General features: G+C 35.5%; 2 protein-coding genes across 3 annotated transcripts; both read right to left on the bottom strand.

Annotated features, from left to right (window-relative positions):
- Positions 1-3,746: 3,746 nt before the first annotated feature.
- Positions 3,747-18,192, bottom strand: LOC110788127 (protease Do-like 9). Of its 2 annotated transcripts, none has more exons than XM_056828434.1 (9): positions 17,808-18,192; positions 8,641-8,840; positions 8,373-8,553; positions 8,079-8,270; positions 6,550-6,782; positions 5,382-5,483; positions 5,197-5,247; positions 4,993-5,097; positions 3,747-4,307 (listed from the first exon to the last, which is right to left on the bottom strand). In XM_056828434.1, exons 1-9 carry the CDS (start codon positions 18,097-18,099, stop codon positions 4,209-4,211), a joined length of 1,455 nt encoding a protein of 484 aa, XP_056684412.1. In that variant the 5' UTR covers positions 18,100-18,192; the 3' UTR covers positions 3,747-4,208. The 2 variants fall into 2 exon arrangements, with proteins under 2 accessions (XP_056684412.1, XP_056684411.1); XM_056828433.1 differs by lacking the exon at positions 17,808-18,192 and adding an exon at positions 15,864-16,475.
- Positions 18,193-18,946: 754 nt separating this feature from the next.
- Positions 18,947-25,847, bottom strand: LOC110788129 (protease Do-like 9). The gene is made up of 10 exons (XM_021992774.2): positions 25,681-25,847; positions 24,543-25,025; positions 23,658-23,857; positions 23,394-23,574; positions 23,048-23,239; positions 21,865-22,097; positions 20,850-20,945; positions 19,649-19,699; positions 19,408-19,512; positions 18,947-19,300 (listed from the first exon to the last, which is right to left on the bottom strand). The coding sequence occupies exons 2-10, from the start codon at positions 24,880-24,882 to the stop codon at positions 19,190-19,192; spliced, it is 1,509 nt and encodes a 502-aa protein (XP_021848466.1). The 5' UTR covers positions 24,883-25,025; positions 25,681-25,847; the 3' UTR covers positions 18,947-19,189.
- Positions 25,848-26,805: the final 958 nt, after the last annotated feature.

A 26,805-nucleotide genomic window follows, 5' to 3' on the forward strand; every position in this document is an offset into this window, starting at 1 on the left:
ACTGCACTAAATGGCAGATCCAACATTTTTTTATTAGGTGGGCCAGAAATCAATTTTTACTAAATTTCCTTAAAATAGCTACAATAACCATAATATATACTAGATTTATACTTTGTTCTCAAACAAAAACCAAATTTATATTTTGATAATGGGCGGAATTGTGTTTAAATAGTATTGAATTATATTGATCAATTGACATTACTTATCTATAAATTTCTTTCAAATATGAATATGAATACATGTAGCTTATTTTAGCTAGTTAAAATGAGAAAGATAACATGTGAGTTCAACACCAAGCAAGGCTTGGCCTAGTGGTAAAGGTTTGGCCTCATAAACCTCAAGGTTATGGGATCAAACCCCACTAGGGGCTCTTTGGGAGTGAGGATTTCCCCTATAATCCCCCTCACTTCCAATGAGTTTGACCTGCCAAGCTGACTTGAAATACCTGTGCGACCTACCAGTGCTGTAGGGTCCTTCATCTTACCTTCAACGCAATCTACCAATTGTAGAGATATATTGTTCCTTTTGTTAATTTATGAACATATACAGTGTAGTATATGTACACTATTTGTATAATATATGTGCAATATGTGTATAAAATATAACATACATTTGAAATTTCTACTTCAGTACAAGTTGTTAGATCTCTTATACGTAAAAAATTACTAACTAAACCAACTCGACTACATATTTAAATCTAATACTTCTTTACAGTTTTCTTTTATATATACATAAAGGTTTTCTGAATAATGGGGAGGACCTTTGCCCACCTAGACCCACCCCCAAATCCGCCCCTGACTCTGCACTCACTTTCTATTTAGGGTTTTACTGACTTTGAAATCGAAATATGGAGAAAGGGAGAGGCTGAGAGAGTATTAGAAAATAAAATTGTTGCATTTCGAGAGGGGTAGTCAACTGGTCAATTACTCACTTACTACGGAGTAATTGCTACTCACTTACTACGGAGTAACTGCTACTCACTGTTTCAAAACAAACTTAAACCTGGTAATCTTTCTTTTTATTTTTTTATTTTTTATTTTTTTGGCAGCTACACAAACCACACACCCTTATGCCTGGGCTGCCACAGCCCACGGGCTTCTCTCATTGCTTCTCTATTGACCTTAGGGGTCGTTTGGTCGTTGTCTTTAGAAAAGGGAAAGAAAATAATGTAGTTTTTTGTTGTTTGTTTAGTGGTTTTTGTCATTTTAAGTTGGAATAGGGAATTTATCGTAAGGAATTTATTAATTTAATCCCTTCCTTGTTTGGCATGGTAAAGAATAAATATAGATTAAATAACATATTTATTATATTACCCATTTTAAAATGGTATGCTAAAATAAAATATTCTTAAATGCCTTTTTCTTCCAGAGTGCTTGGAGTGAAATTGATTTAAACTATAAAAATGCGATTTGGGTGGATTGAAAGTATGAAACGACCCGATTACATGTAGTTCTATACATGCAATCAGATGTACCTTCTCATTTGTACTCTTTAGTGGCAGAGAATGTAGGCCAAGAGAAGATATCAAAAAATAGTTAACCTTTGCCCAATCTATTCCCATAATCGCCCCGCATTTTACTAAGTCGTACACTTGCCATTTTTGAAAACTTTCCCTACTATATAAGGACAAATTATTTTTTTACCACCTACAAAATTCGAAAAATTGATTTTTACCACCTAAAAATTTAAAACTTGTATTTTACCACCTAAAATAAATTAAAACTTGTTTTTTACCACTTGAAAGCGGAAAATTAGATAAATCCTTTATGTATGGCTATCTAATTCAACTTCCCTCCCATTTTTTACACTCCCTATATAATTTTCTTTAACACTTTCCCCCTTCTTGCTTTACTTTCATTACATTTTTTTCAGTTTTGTGAATTAATGGTGGTGAAAAATTATGCAAATTCATGAAACATAAGGAAGTTGAGGAAGTAAAGAGAGTTAAATACATGAAATCGTGGAAGAATAAAACATATAAGAAGTATTACCGTTATTGTCGCCCCCTACATAACATTTTGATACATTTTACCATTTTTCAGGTGGTAAAAATCAAGTTTTAAATTTTTTTAGGTGGTAAAATACAATTTTTTCGATTTTTTTAGGTGGTAAAAAACCATTTATCCTATATATAATTATGTATAAAAAAAATTAATATATTATGCTTACCCTTAAACTAAAAATTTGACTACACGGTGCTGACAAGCGTTGTTCTTTTATTTGTTTATCTTATTATATATATAAAAAAAGTATATATTACAAATAAATTAATTAATAGATACATTATTGTGAGATAGGCTGACTGCATTTCATGGTAACAATGACTTATCAATATGGAAAAATTCATGAAATACATAAACGTTTTACGTGGTCAACCTCATGCCTTATATCTTAATCTACATAGTACTACCGGGCATAATCCTATCTTAGTATATATTTTACTTTTTTTACGGGTAGTGTATTTTACGGTATTTAAATAACGTATCATAAACATTTTATTTGGACTGCAATATTTTTACTAAAACAATACTCCGTAATATTATTGACAACATACTAATATTCATACATACATGCATACATACTCCCTTAATCCTTTATACAATCTCATGGTACATTCTCATGCATTTATACAAAGGAATTGTGAATATCTTTGCAGATTAGAAAAAAAAAGACCCGTGCGATCTACGGTTTACAAATTTAAACTTTAAGTGTGACGATAATTTTTTTTATTGGAAAATATATAACTTATTTGACTACTACAACAATTAGGTGTTAGTCATAACTTTATTGGCTATTTTGATTTTAATTGTTAACGTATTAAGAAGTATGTAGTTGTCCCGCTATAACATTTTAATTTTAATTATTAACGTTTTAAGAATTAAATGAAAACACATCATTAAAATATGAAAACTATCACCAAAATATTTACTGATATCTAAATTCTTATGACTTTACGAGTATGGAGCTTTCTCATTCCATGATATTATTATCTTCAACGTCTCCATAAAATATTTTAAACCACAATTAAAACAATAAAATCCGTGAAACGGGTTTAATGAACATCTATCTGTCTCCACCTGTTTAGGCAGGAATATATAAGTAGTGATTCGACGAGTGATGGATTTATAATTTTATATAGATAAAATTGTATTCTCCGTGGTGATGTGGTGGGGTTGTTTCGGTTTTGAGTTTTAGCCAACATCATTTCTTTCTTTCATATATATACTCCACAAAGTACAATCAATAATTATTTATTTAAATAAGTTAGTGGAACGAAGAAAAATGGAAGTTGGGTTAATATTTTCAGGTCGGTTCGGGTTGAATATAATCGGGTCGGTTCAGGTTGAATATAATTGAATTGGGTTTTAGGTTCCAACTCGCGGGTTATTAACGGTTTGGGTTCTAAACGATCGGACCAAACCAGCGAGCTCAACAGTTCAGGTTTAGAATAGATATCTCCCATAGTATAGGATGATAACTGATTTTTATACCTAACATGAAATCATGGGTAATGCATGAAAAGGAATAAAATAATCTATGTATTTTTCTATATTCTTTTTTCTAAATTAATTTAACTTTGCACTTACAGTTTAAATATATAAACCGTGCATCGCAGGATCCTATACTGGTTAGTTAATTAATCATGTGAACAATTTTAGTTAATTAGACTAGTACATGAACAAATTTCATATGGAGTGGTTACCCAGTTTACTTTTAAAGCAAAAAACAGAGTATAAGATCAAATGAACCAGAATTCAAGCGCATGGCAGCTTATAAAGTTACAGTTTAACAATTAAGAACAGATTGACTCATGAATTCATGCTAAAGCATTATCCTCCAACAATTTTTTGCACCTGTAACTAAGAACTGTAACAGACTAACAGTTTATCTCTCTTTGTTTCCAAGGTCCAACTTACACAGGTCTCTCCAAAAGAAAAAAAAAATGTACTCTGTATAAGCAATCTGAATGAAATATGGACCTCATAAAATTCAAAATGGAATTACAAATAACAACTATATCTGTCCCCTATGTGATGAGTTTATACTATCTAAGACATAGGCTGTGCGTGCAACTTTGTAAGCCACCATCAACATTTTCCAAAATTGGAGAGCCCTGCACTCAACCTGCGCTGTACCTTTCCCTCAATGCTTGTTATAGCGAAGAAGATGAACATCATCTGGTAACTAAAACGGTCGATTCCTTGGGCTTAGGTTTTAAGATCATCAGATAATGCAGAAGGTATACAATGTGTTGTAAGAATATCCAAAGTAGCAGGTTTCGCAGTTTTAGTGCGAAGAACAACTATCTGCAGACATAAAAACAGTTGTGAATGAGCCAGTTAGACGTCTCCACTGTATAAAAAAGCGCACTAAAGTGATATGAGTCCTAGAGCCTAAGCGCCCACTTTTTTTTAAGAATTAAAGGTTGTTTTACTATTATGCATATCTTCTTACTAAAATAACCACAAAAATATATAAATATCAGATTTGCTTCCAAAAATATATTTTTCTTTGTTTTAACAAAAATAAAGCATGTAACTAGTGCTTATCAAGAAGTTAGGGCCGGTTGTTGTGATTGTTGTATTTTTCTTTTCTTCTTTTTCCTTCGGACTCTTGTCCAACTTTCTATTGTTAAGGATTAATAGGGTGCGGTGCAAAATACAATAAGATTATAAAAAAAGAAGCATCCAACGTAAAATAAAAAAAGAGAAAAAAAATTCAATGAAGCGCGAAAAGGCATGCTTCGTGCGCTTCACGCGCTTCTTCCAAAACGCTTTGCCTAGGCCTAATTAAGCGCTTTACTGGTTCACGTCTCACTGACATGAAGAGGTAGAATGTAAACAGCTACATGTGCTACAAAACTTAATAGTTTGCCCAGATCGGTGCTCCCACACCATAACCTGCTCCCTTTTAGTTACACCCCGGTGCCTGTAATAATTTGTACATGCTCTATCTAGATGACAGATTAAAGAAGAGGGGAGAGAAAGAAACCTGATCATAATCCAAATCAAACTTCATAAATTCTTCCTCGCAGGAATCCACCATACTTGCCAAGCTCTTCAGATTTCTCACTGGATTACCATTAAAGGCAAGAACCTGACAGCAAGTAGCAACAAAAATAAATCATACGAACAACTAATGTAGACCGCCAAGGTAAGTGGAAACAAGGAGCTCCAACAAAGTAAAATACAATACCTGGGTGTTCACGATTTCTTCATATCCAATATTAATGTCAGCCACAAGAACCTAAAAACAAGGAAAACGATAAGCAAGGTCTACCACATGCTTCAATGTCAATCTCAAAGGTTATTTCTCATTTTTAATTGGTCAACCAGACATCAAGTGTTTTTTGCAGTCGTGGCTGACAAGTGATACAATACCTGAGATATAACAACAAGCTCTTCATCTTTTGATTGTGGCATTGCATGCAAAAGCTTGTCCAAAAGCTTGACTGGGGCCTCATATTCATACTCTTTTCCATACTGTCATAATATCAAAGAAAATTACAAAATTAAAATACAGAAACAGCTCAGTTCAGAGCAATTCAATATTATATACGGAGGGGTGGATAAAATCACACAAAAATGTCATAGCAACACAACAGCTTCGCAAAATATCAATATCATAATGTACTTCAGTTAATACATACATACTTAAAATTTGTGATCATATACAAGGGGTGGGTAACAAGTAAAATGAGAAGGAAGTAGGACCATAGGACAAACACAACCCAAGAGCAGAAATATTCCATCATGGACAACAAGCAAGCTGTACTGAAATGAGCAAGGGTAAAATGGGCATCAATAACTTCATAACCAGTTCAGGGAGCATAAGGCAACGAATGAGCAATTACGAAGCTGTCTTAAAAACATTTACGATCAAATGACTGAGACTTGTTCTCACATTGTATGAGAAAACCTTTATACTTAAACCTGCCCATATATGTATGAGAAAGAACCTCACCATTCAAAGATAGGGATCGTGAAAGCCATGGGGACAAATAAACTATTAACTACCATTGACCACTCTTTTAGATAAGATTCATTAATGGAGGACAAAGTAGATACAATGCCTGAAACAGAAAGCTACCACAATCAAGCAGAAAGAAAAAAAGAAAAAAAACGCATCACACGTGACAACAAAAGGAAAACCCCCATGAACTTGAGTCCAGAAAGAAGCTACAGAACCCAATCCGGACAAAGAATTGAACCGCATAACTGATCTTGGAACCAATCTCTGGTTTCCAACCAAACCACTCAAAAAACACCAAAAAGTGCACACTTACACAAACATTCACATGCAAGGCATATACCATATCCATAGTCTCCCGCCAAACCCTCCCACCCAACAATGCAGATCCTACTATGGGAAGCCTTTAATTTGGGGTCAAATTTTTAAATCCTTGATCTGATGGGGAAAGTTTATTCTTCTAATGATTACGCATGTCAAAATTAACACACTTCAAACAAACATAAATTACTGACCAACCAGAAAGGTATGGAAAAAAGTTGAGGGGCAGGAGACGTGGAAAAAAGTTCAAAGCCTAACCTCAGAACGGAGATAGGGAACCGAGACAGCCGTAAAAACAAATCCTGCAACAATGTAATACGAGGGAGGTCTACCCTTGCTATGTGCTGGAATGAGTCTCCTGTGAGTACCAAGTTTGATGTTGAATGTGTGCATTGCCGAATCACGTAGTACCTTGATTTCAGCCTTATCTCCCGTATATTTCTGGGATATAAGGTAACTGAAACCTATACGCTCTCCATGCCTGAAAGGAACTGTCAAGAAATACAAGTCAATCTAAGATATTTCACCCACGCTATTCAAGAATTAGCTTTGATTGTTAATTTCAACAAAAACATTATAACAAAAATATTGTCAGATTCGTTAAAAGTTTACTATTGAGATTATTTTTAAATACTTCTACATACTTCCTAGATATATATTTTTGAGAAAAATTACTGGTCAAAGTTTGACCCTGTAAAGTATAGGCATCTTATGTTTTTGAGATGGGGGAGCAATGTTATTCGAGTTATTTCTGACTTCCATAAAAAGCATCGAGTCCAAGGATATTTAATTCTGACCTGAACCACATTTCATAGCATATACTGAAGTTCTAATAGAACATTACAACTTAATCATTCAAATCTTGATCCTGACACAGTACTACAGTAGTGACACTGGAGTAATTTCACTTTGAAGTATAAGCACCAAGGACCTAAAAGAAAATTGACTGATCCATAAACCAACCATGAGCCTTTACTACTACCTCCTTTTCACAATACTTGCATCGTTTCTCATTTGGGAACTATTTATCAACCAACTTTGACAATTTTTCTGTCACCATTAAGTAAGAAAAAACATAGCCAAGTGAGATCTTGTTAAATACGTATCAATGCAAGGATTCCAAATATCAATTTTTACTTATACACAATTAGAGATATTAATATCAAAAGAAGCGTGTTAAATTACGTGAAAAAGGAAATGTTGCATGTATTGTGAAACGGGGGTAGTATAAAGAAGCCACAACATTAAAATAAACAGAAACCGCTGGCATTCTGAAATGTTTATCTGTAAAGCAGCCTGAAGGGATAAAATAAGCAATATTGGGAACCTAGGATATGACTAGCCTGGCTCATAACAAATGAAAATCCTGGTAAACAGAAGAGGCCAGCGGTAGTCCAGGTGCGAAAGAAGAATGGAATATGACATACCAGATGACTCAGTATATGCCATAAGCCTACTAAGATCTAACTCAGACACAAGTCCAACAGAAATTGAGGAAAGGTGGAACGTAAAGTCAACATGGACTTTTAAAACAGAATAGAGAGAGTAAAATGAGGTAAAATTGGATAAAATTGGATAGGTTCCACAGTTTCTGTAACAAGAAACGGTATAGGGTGCTTGTGTAAAACAGTAAAAGAGTCGAAGTTCAGTACCTCAGAAATCCAATACTCAGGAAAATAGGTGAGCATCTAGACAAAACAGGATAATATAGTGCAGACTGTAGACAAATCAACCTAAGTGTTGTATACACGGAAAGTTCCGAAGAACAAGGAGGTTAAAGTCATTACCTGTTCCATCATTAGCAATATCGACGCCATCAAAGCTGAGGATAACATCTGATGGCTGCAAAACCTTTGACTCGGGAGCAGTAGGGTCAACACGACGAACACGTACACCTTTTTGATCAGATTTCATTCCCATCGCAATGCGTAGGTCAGGATTTTCCATCTTCTGCCACTCGACACCAAGAATTGGGAACCCTAATTAAGGATGCCAATAGACAAACATGAGTATAACAAGCTGGCCACAATTACCAACACCATCTACATAGAAAAAATTCCATAATCGCCAACTGAACCTACCGGTATATGCTCCATTCTTCTCATAATCCTGAATAAAGTGTGTGATGACAGGTGTAGGTATAACATAACCAATATTCTCTGCATCTTCATGTTTCAGGGACTGAAATGCAATGCCCACACAACTGCCTTTGTCGTTAAAGGCTGGACCACCAGAATTTCCGGAATTTATGGCAGCATCAATCTACAATAGTATAAATGCAAAAGGAGTCAATAATGCGAGAGCAAAGGGGAAAAGCAAAGCACGAAAACCAGAATTCTGTATACACACCTGCAACCCCAGCAATTCAGTTGACCCATGAACATAAGACAGGATCTCAATACGTGAGACCACTCCACTAGTAACAGAGATTGTATCCCCTCCTATTGGATAACCTACAACAGTGACAGCATCTTGAAGAGCAGGTAATATCCCAAACTCTACAGGTGAAACGCCTTCCCAGAACTCATCATCACTGACTGTAAGCAAAGCTGCAAAAACGAATGTGCAATAATTGTCCATTAACTCTCAAACCAAACTCGGTATAATCATATAGTAATAGAATTATCATCAGAGCTTAATAACTGATAAAAGCATTGGGGTAGGATAAAACATTAATAATTTCATGTTGCTACCAATTAACGGATACAAAGTATATAAGTGATTATCTTCCCTCTCTTATTTGCCAAATTCAAATGTTTACATTGCTGCTATAACCAATCCCCTCAAAAATCCCAAATCATTCGGAACCAGTGTCTACAGAGTCTTGCTCCCCAGTAATTTTTGCAACAAATAACAGAAACCTTGTGCAAACAAGGTAAAGGTTCACATGAAAACAAACAAGGGACACAATCACAAATGTTTTGGAGGAGTTATATCGTACTACAAGATCATGCCCTGAAATACATAATTCCTATTAACATCTCACTTCAATAAACATGCAAAGATCACAGCAGATCATCATATAAACCAATACATTAATCAACATGTATTCTTCATTGGTCCTACGGACTGAGCTGTCTACTCCACTGTTAACTTCGCCGTGCTTTTATATTAGCAAATTAAGCTTCCTTTAGGAATTTCTCAGGGTGCTAAAACAAATAACAATCAGGGATTTCATCCTCGGTTTTTATGGGGTTAAAATAACAAGTCGGGCATGTTTTGACTATTAACTTCACTGTTTATACTTAACATTAGCAATTTAAGATGAAGGTGCTAAGAATTTTTTTTCACATGCATAACAGTTAAAGGTATTCAAACATGAAAAGATTGTAATTGCCAAGTTAACCTCTATCCATTTGTACATTTCCAATTTCAAACACCCAAATAAAGAGCATTCCACTTGAATGGAAAAAAAAATTATAAACAAACTTCGCCATTGGCTTGCTCTACCGTACTTCTTAGTGCTAACTTCATTTTGAGCAGACAAAATCAACAAAAGCAGAGTACACAAAATGCATCAAAAGTAACGAAAATATCTAATATTGCTAACCAATGCTATGGCATACAGATACTGTAATGAGGAAAAAAATGAACTAAGCAACTGACCTGTAGCAAAATAATCTGGAGAGAAGATTGAATAAGGCTATTTACTGGCTAAAAACTAGAGTTACAAGGATTTCACTGGGTGAGTTAAGGGAGGCTAGTTTCTTGAAAGAGGTGTCTTGGCACAAGGCCTCTTCAATCTTCATCTTGTGAATTAAGCTTTCAGAAATTGAATGGCTTCAGTGATTCTCCAATGAGAAAAGAAGCTTTTCAAAAGAAGGCCAACCATGACAAATAAGAAGTAGAGAAACTAGGTTTGTAGATTAAAAGAGACAGTTACACTCATGGTCTTGATGCACGGAAAGCTATCGCATCCAATTTGTGGCGTTAGAAATCTATGGTAGGATTTCGCATAAAAATGGCTATATTAAGCTCTCAACCTAAAAGCTCAAATCCTAACTCTTTATCAATGTGGACTCCCTTAAACAAACCTCAGTGGATGAGGTGGTGTTGCGGGAGGTACTCAAGTGCAAACGGACTTGTCCTAAATCTTCTTATTGGTTCAGAAGAGGAATGTACCCAGCCATATTTTCTGTCGGTAATTGTTATTGAACCTGATTATGATGATTTATGTTATGGAAGACATATTGGATGAGGTGTACTCTAGATGAGAAAATGTTGCTATACTTGTAGGAGTTTACCACTATGACTTCCCTTCCCCAGCCATTTAGAGGTCATACGTCCCTCCTAAAGCAAGTATAAAAAATATAATGCCTGGCAGCTACAAAAGGGATATTCCCACGAAGAAGAAATCAAACGTGGGAATTTCAGTCTTGCAGGACGTAGTCTTTGAAAACATTGCTGAAGAGAGTGGGTCACCTCCTACTTTTATGTTCTTGAGTGATTTCTTGGTGACACCTGAGTTCCATGTCTTTTTAAATCAAGTCTGGGTTCAACCCAGTAAACTAAAAATATACAGGTAGCTTGTACGAGCAGGTTGAAGGACATGTGGATTGCAAAAAAGAGGTAGGTTGTTACTCTAACTATTTTGAGAATGAACAAAATCATTCAAGACGCATCTTAACAAAGTTCCAACTATATCAGTTCTCCACGATTTACAAATACAATTCATGTCTGTTAGTTTTTTTATTAAGAAAAAAAAGGAGAAATAAACAAAAGCTCGTTCTTGAAGTAATGGAAAACTAGTTCCAACAAGTGGACATGAACTACAAGTGAACCTGATATCCAAGATAGCGCATCCCGAATTCTCCATTAAGGCACTAGCAACCACTGGTTTACTTTATTCATTTTCACAACCACTCACATCTTAAAGATGATAATAAAATCAAGGGATCAAATCATTTCAATTTGGAAGTTGGAATTCGCTAGGCAATGCCCAGACAATTTTAGTTACCATTCCTGTTTCATTCCCTAATACCAAATGGATCATTAAGGTATATGAAAAAAGGGTAAAACAAACATTCCCTAATAGCAAGCTAGACAATGACTTTGCAGATATTCAAAAGAGAGAAGAAATAAGAGAGTCAGCTTAGCTATAATGCTTGTAGTAAAAACAGGTCATATGGGGTGTGGAGAAGCTCAATTCTAGTTCCAAACTCTTACAGACAATCCATGCATTAATCAAAGGCTCAATTCTAACCAGGCAGCAAAGTACCAACAAGATCCTAGAATAGGTACACCCATAACTATGATTCCATGCTCTACCACCAAACTCCAAGAGGCACAATTACATTTAGGGGAGCAATCTTTGAGGTTCTTCTTCTAGACTCTGATGAATGCATCCACCACTCAAAGACTCGTTATAAATAAACCTGACAATACAGAACAATGCATTTGTTGTCTTTGAACTCGTAGCTCGTGGAACAAAATGGAGTTATTTACATACAAGATATTGGCTTCTCACTACTTACTACTGAAATAACTTGCAATACTGCGATCACTAAACAATCCACACATTATTAATCCATAATTGACCAGGAAGCTCCACATATATGAGTCTTATCCTTAGCAGTCAAGACTAGGGCTTATAACTGTTCTTAAGAACATTGTCAAGGTGAGAGGGAAATAGAGCAAAACGAGGTCAAGGACTGTTGTACTCCCTCCGTTTTCAATAAGTGCATCGGTTTGACCTGCACGTGGTTTTAGAAGTTTGGGTTGAATTTAGTATAATATTACGCAAGTGGGGAAGTAAGTGGGTGGATTCTTTATTGTAGGTATAGGATAATGGAAGAATTATTTATTGTAATAAATTGATGGTGTGAGTATGTAGGACCATGGAAGAGGAAAAAATTAAAATAACAGGGAGTGGGGAATATGGTACGAGGGAGAAATAATAATAATGTTAGACAGTTTCCAAAATACGAAGTGATGCAATTAATAAAAAAAAAAGGCCAATTACGGAAAGCGATGCACTTATTAATAAATGGAGGGAGTGTCATATATATGTAAGCCCTAAGAAATCGACAATTAAGTCAACTAAAGATCCATGCATGTTGCCTATCTCAAATCAACATACTCATACTAAAATGGAAGGAAGTTGCACATTAAAAGCCGTATGGCACAAAATAAATCCTTGTTACCATAAACAAGAGCATTAACCATAGCAGAACAAACTTAAAGAAGAAATACACAACCTCCTGTACTCCCCTCCCCTGCCTGTACTCCCCTCCCCTGCCTCCCTGAATAAGTCAATAGTCAGCCAAAATATAAATGATTAACTCTACCTCCAACTCTGGCAGGAATGTAAACAAGAGCCCAATGCGTTTTGCCAAAATCATTAAGCTAGCCAAATTCAAGAATAACTCAATCAAGAAAGCACTTTAAACATGTATATTCAGTTACCCGATGAACGACCAAGCTCAACAAAAAATCTCGATAGATACAGGCTCAATAGTAATTATGGGTCCTCGTTCTCCTCAATGTGCATGGTCCAAATCATGGTTGTCAAACTCCCGTTCTAGATCTTAAGATTCTACGATCCAAAATTATGTCACCGACTGGATCTTAAGTAGGATCTTAATGTGCATAAGATCTTACAATCCTACCTAGATAAAATATAAGTATGGCAGGATCTTAATACAATCTTAAGACACATCGATTCTATCCAACATACAACAATTAAGTTAATAAATTATATTTACGTACTTTTTACTACTAAATAATCCTTAATTCACAAATAATTAAAAATATTAATTTTTGGTTACTAAAAATGACCAAATCAAAGAAAGTAATATAATACTCCGTATAAATTAAAACTGGAAGTTGATCAAAACTTTCAAACAACTTTTCACACATCTTATCAATTACACTTGAAAGTTGAAACTTCATAAGTAACGACCTTTGTGAGAAAAACAATGTGTTTAACATTAAACAATGTCTATTACTCTATTAGCATTAAGATTAAGTGAAATAATGATTTTATATAGCATTTCAGTAGTATAAATATTTTTAGGTTATTATCTGATTCATTTGTTCATTTCCGATGGAGCCAAAGATTCATTTGTTCTTTTGGCTGTGGGAATATAATGGACTAAATCAAAATGGCTCTTAAAACCTCTTCGCTTCCTTTCCATGAAGTAGAAGATGGTCGTCCCGTGGTCATCCCGTGGTCGTCCCGTTATCGCATTTGGGTCAATTGAAAACAACCTCTCTGCAATTGTAGGGGAAAGGTTGCGTACGTCCGAACACCCTCTTACCCCGCTTCTTGCGGGAGCCTCTTTGAGGCAATGGGGTAATGATAATGATAATGATCTGATTCTACCGATCTGATCCTACTATCCCCACCGAAGGAAGAATCCCGATCCTAACAACCTTGGTCCAAATTACTCCATACACCTAATGTGCTTCTACAAGATTTACTAATAGTCATTTATGAACGTAACCAATTGTACACCACCTTACTTGTTTTGGACTTGCTGATTAACAAGCCTTAAATGTCGTCCAACCTTGGCCCATGACTTCAATAAAAGAAACACAAGACTGTAGGGAAGACAAGACAAAGATTTTCAGCAGGCTAGTTCACTTACAACCCCAAAAAATATCATCAAGCAATCTTCCTTAAGTTCCAAATAAAACACATTATTGAACATTAATTGCTTTGAGACCATTAACATTGAACAAACTTACGGAATTAAACAAAACATAAAAACCCCAACACATCCGCTGATCAGCAACACCATAACTTATGACCAAGGGTATCAAATATACACTACTTTACCTAAAAACGTCATAACATTGAACACCATTTATGAGTTATGACTATCATACTAGCGATTCAATACTCCATCACATTGTAACACTCCCTTCTTTAAGACCTGAATGCAGGTTCTTCTAATGTTGGCTTCTGTAACCTACTTTCTAGTACCATGGGCTACGTTTCAAGAGCTCCACCAACAGTATCCAATATGAGTGCATAATCAATTCTGAAACTTGGCAATAAGTTATCTCACTGCTTACTAGTTACTACTACAATAACTTGCAATACTGCAGGTCATTAACAACCACTCATTATTCATCCAAATTCCAAACATTGACAAGGAAGCTCCACATGTAAGAGTCTTATTCCTAGCAGTCAAGAGTCAAGACTAAGCTAATAACTGTTCTCAAGAACATTGTCAAGGTGAGAGGGAATCAGAGAAAAATGAGGTCAAGGACTGTTGTATGCCTATATATGTAATCCCCAAGAAACCGACAAAAAGTCAACTAAAGATCCATGCAGGGTGCCTATCTCAAACCAACATACTCATACTGCATTACACGGAAGGAAGTAGTACATTAGAAGCTGTAGACGTAAAATAAGTCCTTGTTACCAGAAACAAAAGCATTAGCCATACCGGAACAGACTTAAAGAAGAAAAAAGACCACTACAACTTTGATAGTAAAGGGTGCAATCGCTTAAAGTCTCCAAAATGGAAATCAGGGGGTAATTTTTTTTAATATTACTGTGAATTACATAAATTAATAACCAGCCAAAACATAAATGATAACCCAACTCTAACAGGAACGTGAACGAGGGCCCAACGCGTTCTTGCCAAAATCATTTTTGTTTAAGCTTGCCAATTCAAGAATAACTCAATCAAGAAAGTACTTTAAACATGTATATTATGGTTCCCCAATAAAAGACCAAGCTTAACCTTTAACTGATCAAAAACAGAAAATCTCTCGATAGGTACGTGCTTAGTTGTACATATGTACAATGCCAAATAGGAAAGATAACGAGAAAGTCTAGCTACCCTTGTACTTATTCTAGGTCTTCATTCTCAATCTCCTCAATGTGCATGGTCCAAATATCAATGTGCACGGTCCAAATACTAATGTGCTTCTAAAAGATTTACTAATAGTCGTTTGTGCACATAATCACTGGTGCACCACCTTGTTTTCAACTTGCTAATGGCCCTAAAAGTCGTTCAACGGTTCAACATTGGCTCATTAATTCAACAATAAGAAATATAAGACTCCATCGAAGACTAGACAGAGATTTTCAGCAAGCTAGTTCACTTACAACCCAAAAGTATCATCAAACAATATTCCTTAAGTTCTAAATAAATCACAATATTGAGCGTTGATTGTTCATAGACCATTAACATTGAACAAACTTATGGAGTTTAACAAAAGAAAAATCCAATACATCAGCAGCAGCATAACTATATTCAAATCATACACCCTCTAACGAGAAATTCGATGGAACTCATTCCACAATTCCTAACATTACAACAAGGCAACATCCTAAAGAATGAAATTCAGTACACTAATAACTACTCTAACCTATGCAATTCACACTCATCTCCCCATCTTAGTTTGCCCTTACGCAAGCACACAAGGAGCCATAATAAAACCCTAATAAACCATCTAAAGTCCCAACTTTTAGCCTCAAATGATTTAGGCCTTTTAGCCTAAAGAATTCAAATTCTTTAGCCTCAAATGTTGTTAATGTTCCACCGTATGAACCACATTAATACTTCAACAAATACGATAAAAAAAACATTAAAGATTATATAAGTAAATTATACCTATATCACACTCAGTACCAATGGCAAGAACAGTAGCTAAGTACTTGGTATCAGAACCACGTTTCTTGAGCTTAACCTGAGTATAATGCTCCACGGAATGAGCATTTGTTAACACTCTTCTACCGCTAATGACAAACCCACTGCTGGAGGAACTATACTGCCGCTTCCTCTGCCACGGGAGCGAGAAATTCGGCTCGGTGTGAACGCAAAATACCTTCACAACCGCATCCATCGCCGGCAAAACACGGGCAGATAAAACTGACTCCCATCCCGCCGCAGCGCCATTTGCGGCGGTGGTGTCGGAGCGGCGGGGTTGCTGCTCATGGTTGGCTTCGGGAGCGTCGGGAGATTTTCGGGAGCGGCGGTGGCGGCGGTGAGAAGAGGGTGGTTCGGAGTGTTCGATATTTCCGACGTCAGTTTGGTCGAATGAGGCGGTGGATGTGGTGGCGGGAGGAGAGGAGTCTAGGGTTTCGGAGGATTGGTGTTTACGGCTGCGCTTCCTCTTACGGTTGTTGTCGCCCATAATTTGTAGGGTTTTAGGGTGGTGGTATTTGGGGGGAATTAGAAATGTATGAAGGTCTGTTAATGGCGGAAAAGGGGAGGTGAAATGTTTTATTTTAAAAGGAATTTGTTTTACCTTTTTCTCTTAAATAAAAAAAAAAAACTCTTTTCCTAATTTGGTAAATTTTTCATAAATAGTGTTAACAACTGTATAAAAATATTCAACTTGCAATTAAAAATGTATGCAAAAATATAAAGTATTAAATGCGTGCGAAAATAAATACTCCGTATACAATATTGTTTATTGGAGTTATGATGAGAAAAGCATATTAAATGATATCACGTAAAAATAGTTAAAACGAGATTTACGTTATAATAAGATACTTAGAGACAAGTGAAAACTTGTATTTATATGTTATCTGTTTAGGTATTAACTCGAAGATATTATATTGATTATTAGAATCGAATATTTTCGAATGAGAAGAAATGAAAAGTGAACTAAAGTTATACCTGCAGATAACTATCCTAACTATACCTAGACCTTAGTACACCTATAAATCTTCAAAGATGGAGTTCAAATAATGTGTCGGTAATGCTTACATGTACAACTAAGCAACAACGATCATTTCTTGATTCTCTATCTCGTGTGGGTAAATGGATAATCTACCAATAATTATACGTTGTTTTCTTCCTTTTCTGTATTTATCTTCTTCCTCTCCCCCTCCCTCTCTCTAATGCTAGGTATGTGGTCAAATTATATCAACTTTGACAATTGATCATACAAATATCATTGTATGATATTTTATTTTTCACACCATTTCTCTCTGATTATTAACTTCTCAGCCAAAGTTAATATGTTTTGACCGTTAAAGTAAAATATTACCTATTATTCAGACACCAATAGACTTAAATCAATAGTAAATCATCGAAACAATCTCAAAACTAAAAGTCCTAAGCATTATCAAAAGTCTAAATTATACAATTCTCAAATGATCTAAAAATTTGTTTTCCACAACATTTTTCTATGATTTCTAACTTCTCAGTCAAAGTAAGTATGTTTTGACCATTAAAGTCAAATGTGACCTATTATTCAGGTACGAATAGAATTAAATCAGCAGATATATCGATAAAAGAATCTCAAAACTAAGAAGTTCTAAGCATAGACAAAAGTCTAAACTATTAACACGCTACAAATTACGGTACAATCTTACAATTATCTAAAAGTATATTTTCTACATTATTTATCTATGACTTCTAACTTCTCGGTCAAAGTAAGTATGTTTTGACCATTAAAGTCAATTGTGACCTATTATTCAGGTATGAATAGACTTAAATCAGTAGATAAATCAATAAAACAATCTCAACAAAACTAGATGTCCTAATTAGCATTGTCAAAAGTCTTAAACTATTTAACACCAATAACAAATTAAACAACATACATACCTATATCACATTCAATTCCAATGGCTAAGACAGTGGCCAAGTACTTAGTATCAGACCCTCGTTTCTTAAGCTTAACTTGAGTGTAAAAGTCCACAGAATGAGCATTTGTTAAAACTCTTCTCCCTTCAATGATAAACCCACTGCTTGTGGATTTATACTGTTTCCTCCTTTGCCATGGAAGCGAGAAATTCGGCTTTGTATGCATACAAAACACCTTCACCACCGCGTCCATCACCAACCGATGATCACCACCACCACCACCACCACCACCGCAGTTAGTCTTTGGTGTCATATTAGTGAATTACTTTACTGATCTTTTTTACTTCAGATTGTTAGGTCCGTTTCTCTCTTTTTTTTTTGGTTGTGGTGGTTGTTAGTATTACAAGTCTACAAGACTACAACCCCATTTCTTCGGGGTTCTTAAATAGTGATGGGAATTGGTGCATTGCATCGTTGGACATGAATTGGCCAAAAAGCAAGATAATTGTACGAAGAAGAGTACGGTTTTGTTCCATTCACCTTATTTTTATTGTTTATTACTATCTGTCATATATTCATAGTCTCGTTTGACCAAAAAGCAGATAATTGTACGAAGAAGAGTACGGTTTGATTCTTCTCACCTTATTCTTATTGTTTATTACTTATTTTTTCCAAATTCAGATCAATCCGACCAGATCAGTCATGAAAAAACAAATTACACTCTTAGAAAAACACTCACAGAAAACACTCCGATAAGACAGAAAGAATCAGATCAGACCAGACTGAAAACTAGAAATATCAGATTAGATCAGGATACGAGAACGGAGCCTACATGTTTAATGTCTTTACTTAATGGACACTTTGTCAACGTATTCACATCAAAATATATGGTCGGCGTAGGAAAGAAAGCAGTACACAGTCGGCTGCCATTATCTTTCATAGCATTAAAAAGCAGGAGTTTTTAACGTACTCTTCCGTATGTGCTTTTCAGGCTGTCGTCGTTTGTTTGTTTGTTTGTAGCAAATAGAAGTGCTTTCGTCGTGTGCAACTTTCCTTCCAAAAGTTGCACACTACACTTCCGTTGATTAGCAACACTATATGCCTACCTAATTCGTAAAGTAACCTATTCATGTCCGACATTATTTTATGTACTTGTCAAATGAAACAAAGGATAATTCTTTCACTGAACAATCGGTTTAAGTTACAAATAATAAAGATTCACTCTCAGAAATGGTAAATTAACTAACTTTTGTACAATAAATTTATTGAATACACTTGTGAACTGTGATTGACTCGTTTGCTTATAGAGTATAAACAGATTTCTAGCAGACTATAGTATTGTGTGACAACAAGAGTAGGTGAAGAAGTATACAACTGTAAGTCTGTAACAGGAAATCGGAGCTTCAAACTTCAGTGAATGATTTAAGATCGTCAGACATTGCAGAAGGTATGCAGTGTGTAGCCAGAATATCTGCAGTAGCAGCTTTAGCAGTCTCTGTTCGAAGAATGACTACCTGTCATAAAAAAACACACTGATCAATTTGTAAGCTGTATTCATGCTAATATCTAAAATCGCATATGTGATGCTAGGGATAAACTTAAAGAGGAGTGAAAAAGAGACCTTGTTGAATTCTAGATCGAACTTCAAAAATTCATTGTTGCAGGACTCCACCATACTTGCTAAGCTTTTTAAGTTGTTCACGGGGTTGCCGTTGACAGCAAGAACCTGATAGGAAAACAGAAAAATGAATATGGTCACACATATTACCCACATTTCAGATGATCAGTACAAATGAATAAGTTACATAGACAACCCAGGTATGAAAGGTACTTCTAGGTTTTAATGGAAAGCGAATGCATACCTGAACATTAGCAAGATGTTCATATCCGATGTTGATGTCAGCTACAAGAACCTATAATTAAGGAGACAAAAATAAGTAACTATTAAGCAATTAGCAACTCGGCCATAAGTTGCCATGTGCTGAATGTTGAAACTTATGCATATCCAATAGTGAGAAAAGACAAATCACAATTTAGGCCCATTGGTGAGAGATGACAGGTCCTAAGTTAAATGACTTTAAATCACTGCTTCCTCAAATATGTGTTGCTCTGTTTCCCTAGCATTTTCACTTGCATATCCAATGATTTGAATTTACAAGTGAGGCATAGTATCTACCATTTAATGAGCTTACATCTAACATATCAAGAAAATCAACGATACATATAGAAGATGAACCCATTACAACATAGTCTTAGACACAGACACACCCTCCCTTTGAAGTAACATTCAAAGAAGGAATAAAAACCATATGATTGTGCCACGTCAATGTCATGCTGAAAATTCATTATCATCTAATTTCAATTAACTTAAAAGATTCAAACTCGTGACTACCAGCTAACTCTAACAACTGCTACGCATATTGTAGCTAACAACTTTTCAACATGATAAGTGCAACACGGAAAATACAATGATTTTTATGTCAATTCTACAACCACCGCCAAAAACCACAGCAAAGCTACAAACTACATTAACCACCAATGTAATGCATCGGGTATAGGCCATATAGGGGAAGGGCACAAGTGTCATAAAAATTCTGTTATGTGTAGCGTATTAGCTTGAGCAACAACAAGAGGGTTTAGGGAAAGAGAAATCATTTTGAATATTGAATGACCGAATTGAGAGCTTTAAAAAGTTCATTTCGGAGCGAATCAAGCCTCTTGGAAGCTTGAATGATCATTACATTTTGCTGTAATTTCCACCTTATTAATACAATCATCTTCTTCCTTATAATCTGCCATTTATGATGTTCAAGTTATGCTAGTTTGAAGAAAAAAAATGGTTTGGCATGCAGTACTTTCTTCTATAGTTTCTAAAAATTTAATGTAAACTGAATTGCAGAACACTAGTGAGTAGTGACAACTTGAAAGTTCTAAAACCTTCTTCTACGCAAGTCATAAGTTGAGCATTTCAAGTCATATTGCTAATATAAACAATATCTATATACACTCATGTTTTAATTGTTTAAATTCTTTAGGGTGGTGTCCAGGAGGAAGATACTGAACCTGAGATATAACAAGAAGCTCTTCATCTTTTGATTGTGCCATTGAATGCTGAAGTTTGTGCAGAAGCTCAACAGGAACATCCGAAGGGTCTGGATACTGCCATTAGTTGATACAGAAAAATATTGTAAACTCAGAGATATAAATTGGCTGCATCTTAAAGTTGACTCTTGATATAGAAATTCAACAGGTGGTAATCTTCAGAAAATCCTGAAGCACAGGAAATTTCATCGAACTAAAGAAACTTCCTAAATAGCACAGCAGCAGCTACTGTTCTTGAGACAATTGAATTAAATATAAAGCCTAGATGCTTCTTTTTTTATGACAGCTGAAGCCTTGATTAGTGCCAATATAAATCAGCAAGTTGGAGAGTGAATTATGTGTAGTGTCATATCAGTTCAGATTTCAAATATCAGCGTAGTTTTAGGTCAATAACAAAAATAATGAGAACCAATGAGCATAAAACATTAAGTTTCAATCCAGATTCAACAGCAACTAAATGTGGTCAAAGGAAATCCTATTTTGTTAAGCAGCTATCGAATATATGAACCATCAACTAGTCACACTATTATCTTGGGACTACGTTAACAAACTGCATATTAATCTAATAACAAATAGCCTGGCAAAGGTAGGGGTTCCATAACAACAAGATGAAAGAATATACAGAGTACATGTGATGAAAACCCTTTGTTCCACAATCAGGAAGGTCGGATACCAGCATACCACACCAAATAAAGTCCCACTCCCCAATTCCCATACCTGCACCCCCAACCCCCCCATAGGACAACGATCAAGAACGGACCCAGGTATTACTTGGAGAATGGGGGTTAATTAGAGGGTAAATTTTGGATCCCTATAGAGATGCGAAATACTGAGAGATTTCCTCAAGATAAAAGTTACAGCAGCTAAAACAAAGATATATAGGCACAAGGGGGTTGTGTTTATATTTGCCACATTCACACATACATACACATAGAGAAAGAAGGTGAGTGGGGGGTGGGGGAGAACTGAATGATACCTCTGATTGGAGATATGGGACTGAGGCAACAGTAAAAACAAATCCTGCGAGTATGTAATATGATGGAGGTCCATCCTCAGTACACGCTGGAATGAGCTTCTTGTGAGTATCAAGTTTGATGTTGAATTCGTGCATCACCAAATTCCGAAGTACCTTAATTTTGGCATTATCTCCAGTATACTTCTGGGATAAAAGGTAAGTAAAACCTATACGCTCTCCATGCCTGAAAGGAACTACAGAAAGGTAGACACGGGGGTCAATTGTGGATGCAATGTTGCATACTTTATTCACTATTTTAAAAGTAACTTTCAACTTAAGTTGAAATTTTATGTTAACAACAAATATATAATTGGTTCAACCTATCCAATCAATGTTTTCAATGCATAATTTAGAATTTCTTCTTTTTAGTAAGGTAGTTTTCGCAAGTTACACCAAGATGACAACATCAAAGTGTCAGCAAACGGATTAAAGAATCAGGCATCATACTCATAAATCTCATAATTAGGACCAAACACTTTCAGCTACAGAAATATTTCTGACTTTGAAATTGGCAAATTGCACAACGAAATTTGATGTTCCAACATGTAGAAAGTTAGAAACTCATGCTGAATTTCACCATTATTCAACTATGAGGCATGATAGTGAAGCCTTAGGGAATCTTTAAATCTAGCATAAGGCATATGCCTAGCAAAAAGGAGGTTTACATTTGCACTTTGAAAAGATCCACACTTCAAACCCCAAATAAATACAGGTACTTCGTAAGATACAGTGTAAAATACTTAAGAGCTAGTTTGAATGGCAGTATGGGTACAACTAAATGTACCAACTTCAATTTCCATGGAAAAAGTAAAATAGAAAATGTTTTGTTACGTCACCTTCATTGAACCCTTAGTTGCCCCCGTAACTTATTTTGTTCCCATAAATTTAGAACGTTGTTTATTTAAGAGAAGTTACATAAGTGAAACTTAAAAGCAACCAAACAGTAAAATACAATTTGAGCAGGCATGTCACCACAGACTGGAATTGATCGTGATACATGGTTTTACACCAAAACGCTTCCCAGGACCAAGAAAATCTTAACACAAAGGGAGGCAAAATACTAAATAAGGTCACTGGATTCTGTTTGTCACCTTTCTACTTAAAGGGTCAAGGGGACAGCAGAACAGTTTTAAAACTTAATTACCTGTTCCATCATTTCCAATATCAACCCCATCAAAGCTCAGGATAACATCTGATGACTCCAAAACCTTGGATTCAGGAGCAGTAGCTTCAACTCGTGTAACAAGTATACCCTTTTGATCAGATTTCATTCCCATTGCTACACGCAAGTCAGGATTCTCCATCTTTTGCCACTCAAACCCAAGAATTGGGAACCCTGAGAAGAATATATACCTAATATTAGATGAAATAAATCAGACACAAGAATAAACCAAAACGAAGTTACTTTAACAGTTGTTCTAGTGTGTTTTAAAAGAACATCACAGCAAAATTCAAAAAATAGAAGGCCAAATTTGTCAGTTGAACTCTACCAGTATATGCTCCATTCCTCTCGTAATCTTGAATAAAGTGCATGATGACAGGTGTAGGAATAACATAACCAATATTTTCCGCATCTTCCTGTTTCATTGACTGAAATGCAATGCCTACGCAATTGCCTTCGTCGTTGAAGGCTGGACCACCAGAGTTTCCAGAGTTTATTGCAGCATCCACCTACAACAGCAGCATGGAAAAGGAATCAGTAAAAGCGAGTAAGGCCAAAGTTAACCATGAAAACAAGAATCCTGAATGCATACCTGCAAGCCTAATAGCTCAGACCACCCATGTACATACGAGAGGATCTCCCTGCGTGAGACAACTCCACTAGTTACAGAGATAGTATCTCCTCCTATTGGATACCCCACAACAGTCACCGCGTCCTGAAGAGCAGGCAATTCGCCAAACTCTACTGGTGAAACACCTTCCCAGAATTCATCATCTTTGACCGTCAGCAAAGCTGTAAAACCCCACACACAAATTTTATCCGGAAAATTCTGAAACCAACCCAAGCCCATTATACACAAATTTAAAGCCTCTAAAGAGTGTTCTCTTTACCTGAATTTCATTTATCTTATTTGAACGTATTTGCGTTGAACTTGTATTAGCTGAACTTATTAGTTCTGTACTTAACTTATCTTATCTGAAAGTATTAATCTTGAAGTTATCTTATCCGAACTTATTAGCCTGGACTTATATTATCTGAACTTATTAGTCTTGAACTTATATTATATGGACTTATTAGCCTTGAACTTAACTCAAACTTCTTAGCCTTAACTAATATTATATGAACTTATTAGACTTGAAATAAGTGAAAATAAGGCGAAGAGAAAATACAATGCTAACACTAATACTTTTCCCCGTGTAAGTTAGAGTGTAAACAATCTCTCTAACAATTTGCAAGTAAGAGCCACAAATGCATACATCTGACCTGCCAAAAGACTAAAAACCTGCCTACAAAAGAACCCATCTAAATTTTGTTATTTGTATATCTCAGCAATAGTCATTTCTCCTTAAACCCAGTGCATGCAAAAACAAATACCAAAAAGACATTCAAAACAAAGGTATCAATTAACTTTTAAAAAATAAACCAATAAAGATCATAAGTTCAGAGTATTGTCAAAGCAATTCCAAAAATATCATACCAATATCACACTCAGTCCCAACGGCGAGTACAGTGGCCAAGTACTTAGTATCAGAGCCCCGCTTCTTGAGCTTAACCTGAGTGTAGTGTGCCACTGAATGAGCATTTGTCAAAATCCTCCTCCCTGCAATGACAAACCCACTACTTGAGGAACTACGCTGCTTCTTCCTCTGCCACGGAAGGGAATAATTGGGCTTTGAATGAACACAAAACACCTTCACCACGGCATCCATCAATGGAACAACCCGTGCAGAAACCGCCCCCAGTTTGTGGCCACCGTCGCCATTCAACTCCATAGATAATGGGGACTTGTCCAGATTATTGTCGTAGAGGCTCGGCATTAGACAACACAGAAATCAACGTCACCAGGGTCGAATAAAGATGCAGTTCCGATGAAGGAGTGTAAGGCGTCTAGGATCTCGAAAAGGGATATACTGGATTTCTGAATTCTGATTATTGCCACCAATTTCTGGGTATTTAAATACTGAAAATTTTGCAGATTGGGTTGGTGAAATTCGACAGATATAAGTCTTAGTCTTTTCATATTAAATAACAGTGTATGAACATATCATATAATTCCAAACTTTATGAACAAATTTCGTATTACCTTCCTGATCACGAAACTTAACCCACCCATTAAACCAACTCTTTCTTCTATAATACCTTGACTAGAATTTCAGACCTTAAAAGTTTAATGGAATATTAAATGACTTGGGAATTAACAATATTTAAAGGAAAATGATATACTAACTACTAGCACCAAAAAAAAAAATACTAACTACTAAGGGCTGCATACAAGAGCTAAAAGTGGAAATATTAAGGTAAATCAAACATTAATTACGCCGATCGACTCATGATTCGTCATACATACTAATTTAGTAAATGTATTAATCCCACCCACTCAATCAAACAAATTAGGGTTCATCATACGAAACAACACCGAAAGTGGAGATATTAAATGACTTGAGAAAGAACCCCCAAATTAATCCCACCCCCTCAATTAGACAAATTAGGGTTCTTAAATAAGAAATAACACCGAAAGTGGAGAAAATTTATCACATTTTGGAATCAAATTGCAGCTTAACTATACACAAATAAGAATTAAAGCATAATTGTGTTAACAATTAAGGAAGAAATACCAGTTTTTTTGGACAAAAGAGAGGAGCGGAGAAGCTTCATCTTTGCTAATGTTGAACAACAATGGTCAATGGCGGCCTGACCTCCGATTCAAGCAGACCTCTAGCATAACCAGCATGCCAACATAATTAGTGGCAAGTTGGCAACAAAGTTGCAAATAATAGTTACCGTGTTACCGAGGTCATTTTCCAAAGTAACCTTCATTTGTTTGACATCGTCAAAAATTTATCAAGTGTGGACCAAAGTGAAAACGAATCGATCTATTTAATATTTCCTCTGTTCTTAATTATATGACACAATGGGGTTTTAGACACTATTCACACAAACACCTTTGACTTCCTTTTGTGGTTTATACATAAACGTGTCGGGTGTTATTAGATTCGTATCAGTAAATATTATTTAAATATCAATTTTTATAATTTTTTCCGATATACAATTAGAGATATTAATGTTTGAAATCGTGCATTGACATACGTGCATAAATAATTGTGTCATTTAAAAAAGAACGGAGGAAGTATCTATTAAGAAGTACATTATACTATAACCGATATCATAAATGATACTCACTTTTTCGTGTAAAATTTTTCTGCCAATTTTTTTTTAAAAAAAATATATCTACTTTATTTTTATTCTTTTCTATCCTTTTTGTATAAATTATTTATGTATGGAAAACAAATATTGGAATGTACTCCGTATTTTCTTTATAAAAGAAAAAAAATCAGATTATCATCAATTTATTCTAGCTTTTTGATTGATTTTAGTCTCCTTGATCTCTTAATTTCAGAAGAGGAGAACTTGGAGCTCATTAGGCCTGTGTCAAGCCAAGAAATTAAAGATGCTATTTTCCAATGTGACCCGGATAAAGCACCAGGTCCAGATGGATACCCGCCTTTCTTTTTCCAAAAGTTCTGGCCAATTGTAGGCAACTCGGTAACAAAAGCTGTAAAGGCTTTCTTCCACTCAGGAAAACTTTTGAAGGAAGTAAACCACACCTTTATAGCTTTAATCCCTAAGATTGAAAACCCATAAGCATCAAACCATTTTCGGCCAATTAGCCTTTGCTCCACGATCCATAAGATAATTTCGAAGGTCTTAGTAAACAGATTAAAAGTGGTATTAGGTAAACT

Source organism: Spinacia oleracea, chromosome 5, assembly GCF_020520425.1.
Source record: "Spinacia oleracea cultivar Varoflay chromosome 5, BTI_SOV_V1, whole genome shotgun sequence".
Taxonomy (NCBI): Eukaryota; Viridiplantae; Streptophyta; class Magnoliopsida; order Caryophyllales; family Amaranthaceae; genus Spinacia; species Spinacia oleracea.

Coding starts and splice junctions, on each gene's coding strand:
- LOC110788129 (XM_021992774.2), bottom strand. CDS start 24,882: ATGCCGAGCCTCTACGACAATAATCTGGACAAGTCCCCATTATCTATG. Junction 22,098..23,047: donor TATTGGAAATGATGGAACAG/GTAATTAAGTTT, acceptor ACCTTTCTGTAG/TTCCTTTCAGGCATGGAGAG. Junction 19,700..20,849: donor AGCTTCTTGTTATATCTCAG/GTTCAGTATCTT, acceptor CCTTAATTATAG/GTTCTTGTAGCTGACATCAA.
- LOC110788127 (XM_056828433.1), bottom strand. CDS start 16,386: ATGGGCGACAACAACCGTAAGAGGAAGCGCAGCCGTAAACACCAATCC. Junction 6,783..8,078: donor TATTGCTAATGATGGAACAG/GTAATGACTTTA, acceptor ATTTCTTGACAG/TTCCTTTCAGGCATGGAGAG. Junction 4,308..4,992: donor TTGATTTGGATTATGATCAG/GTTTCTTTCTCT, acceptor TTATGTCTGCAG/ATAGTTGTTCTTCGCACTAA.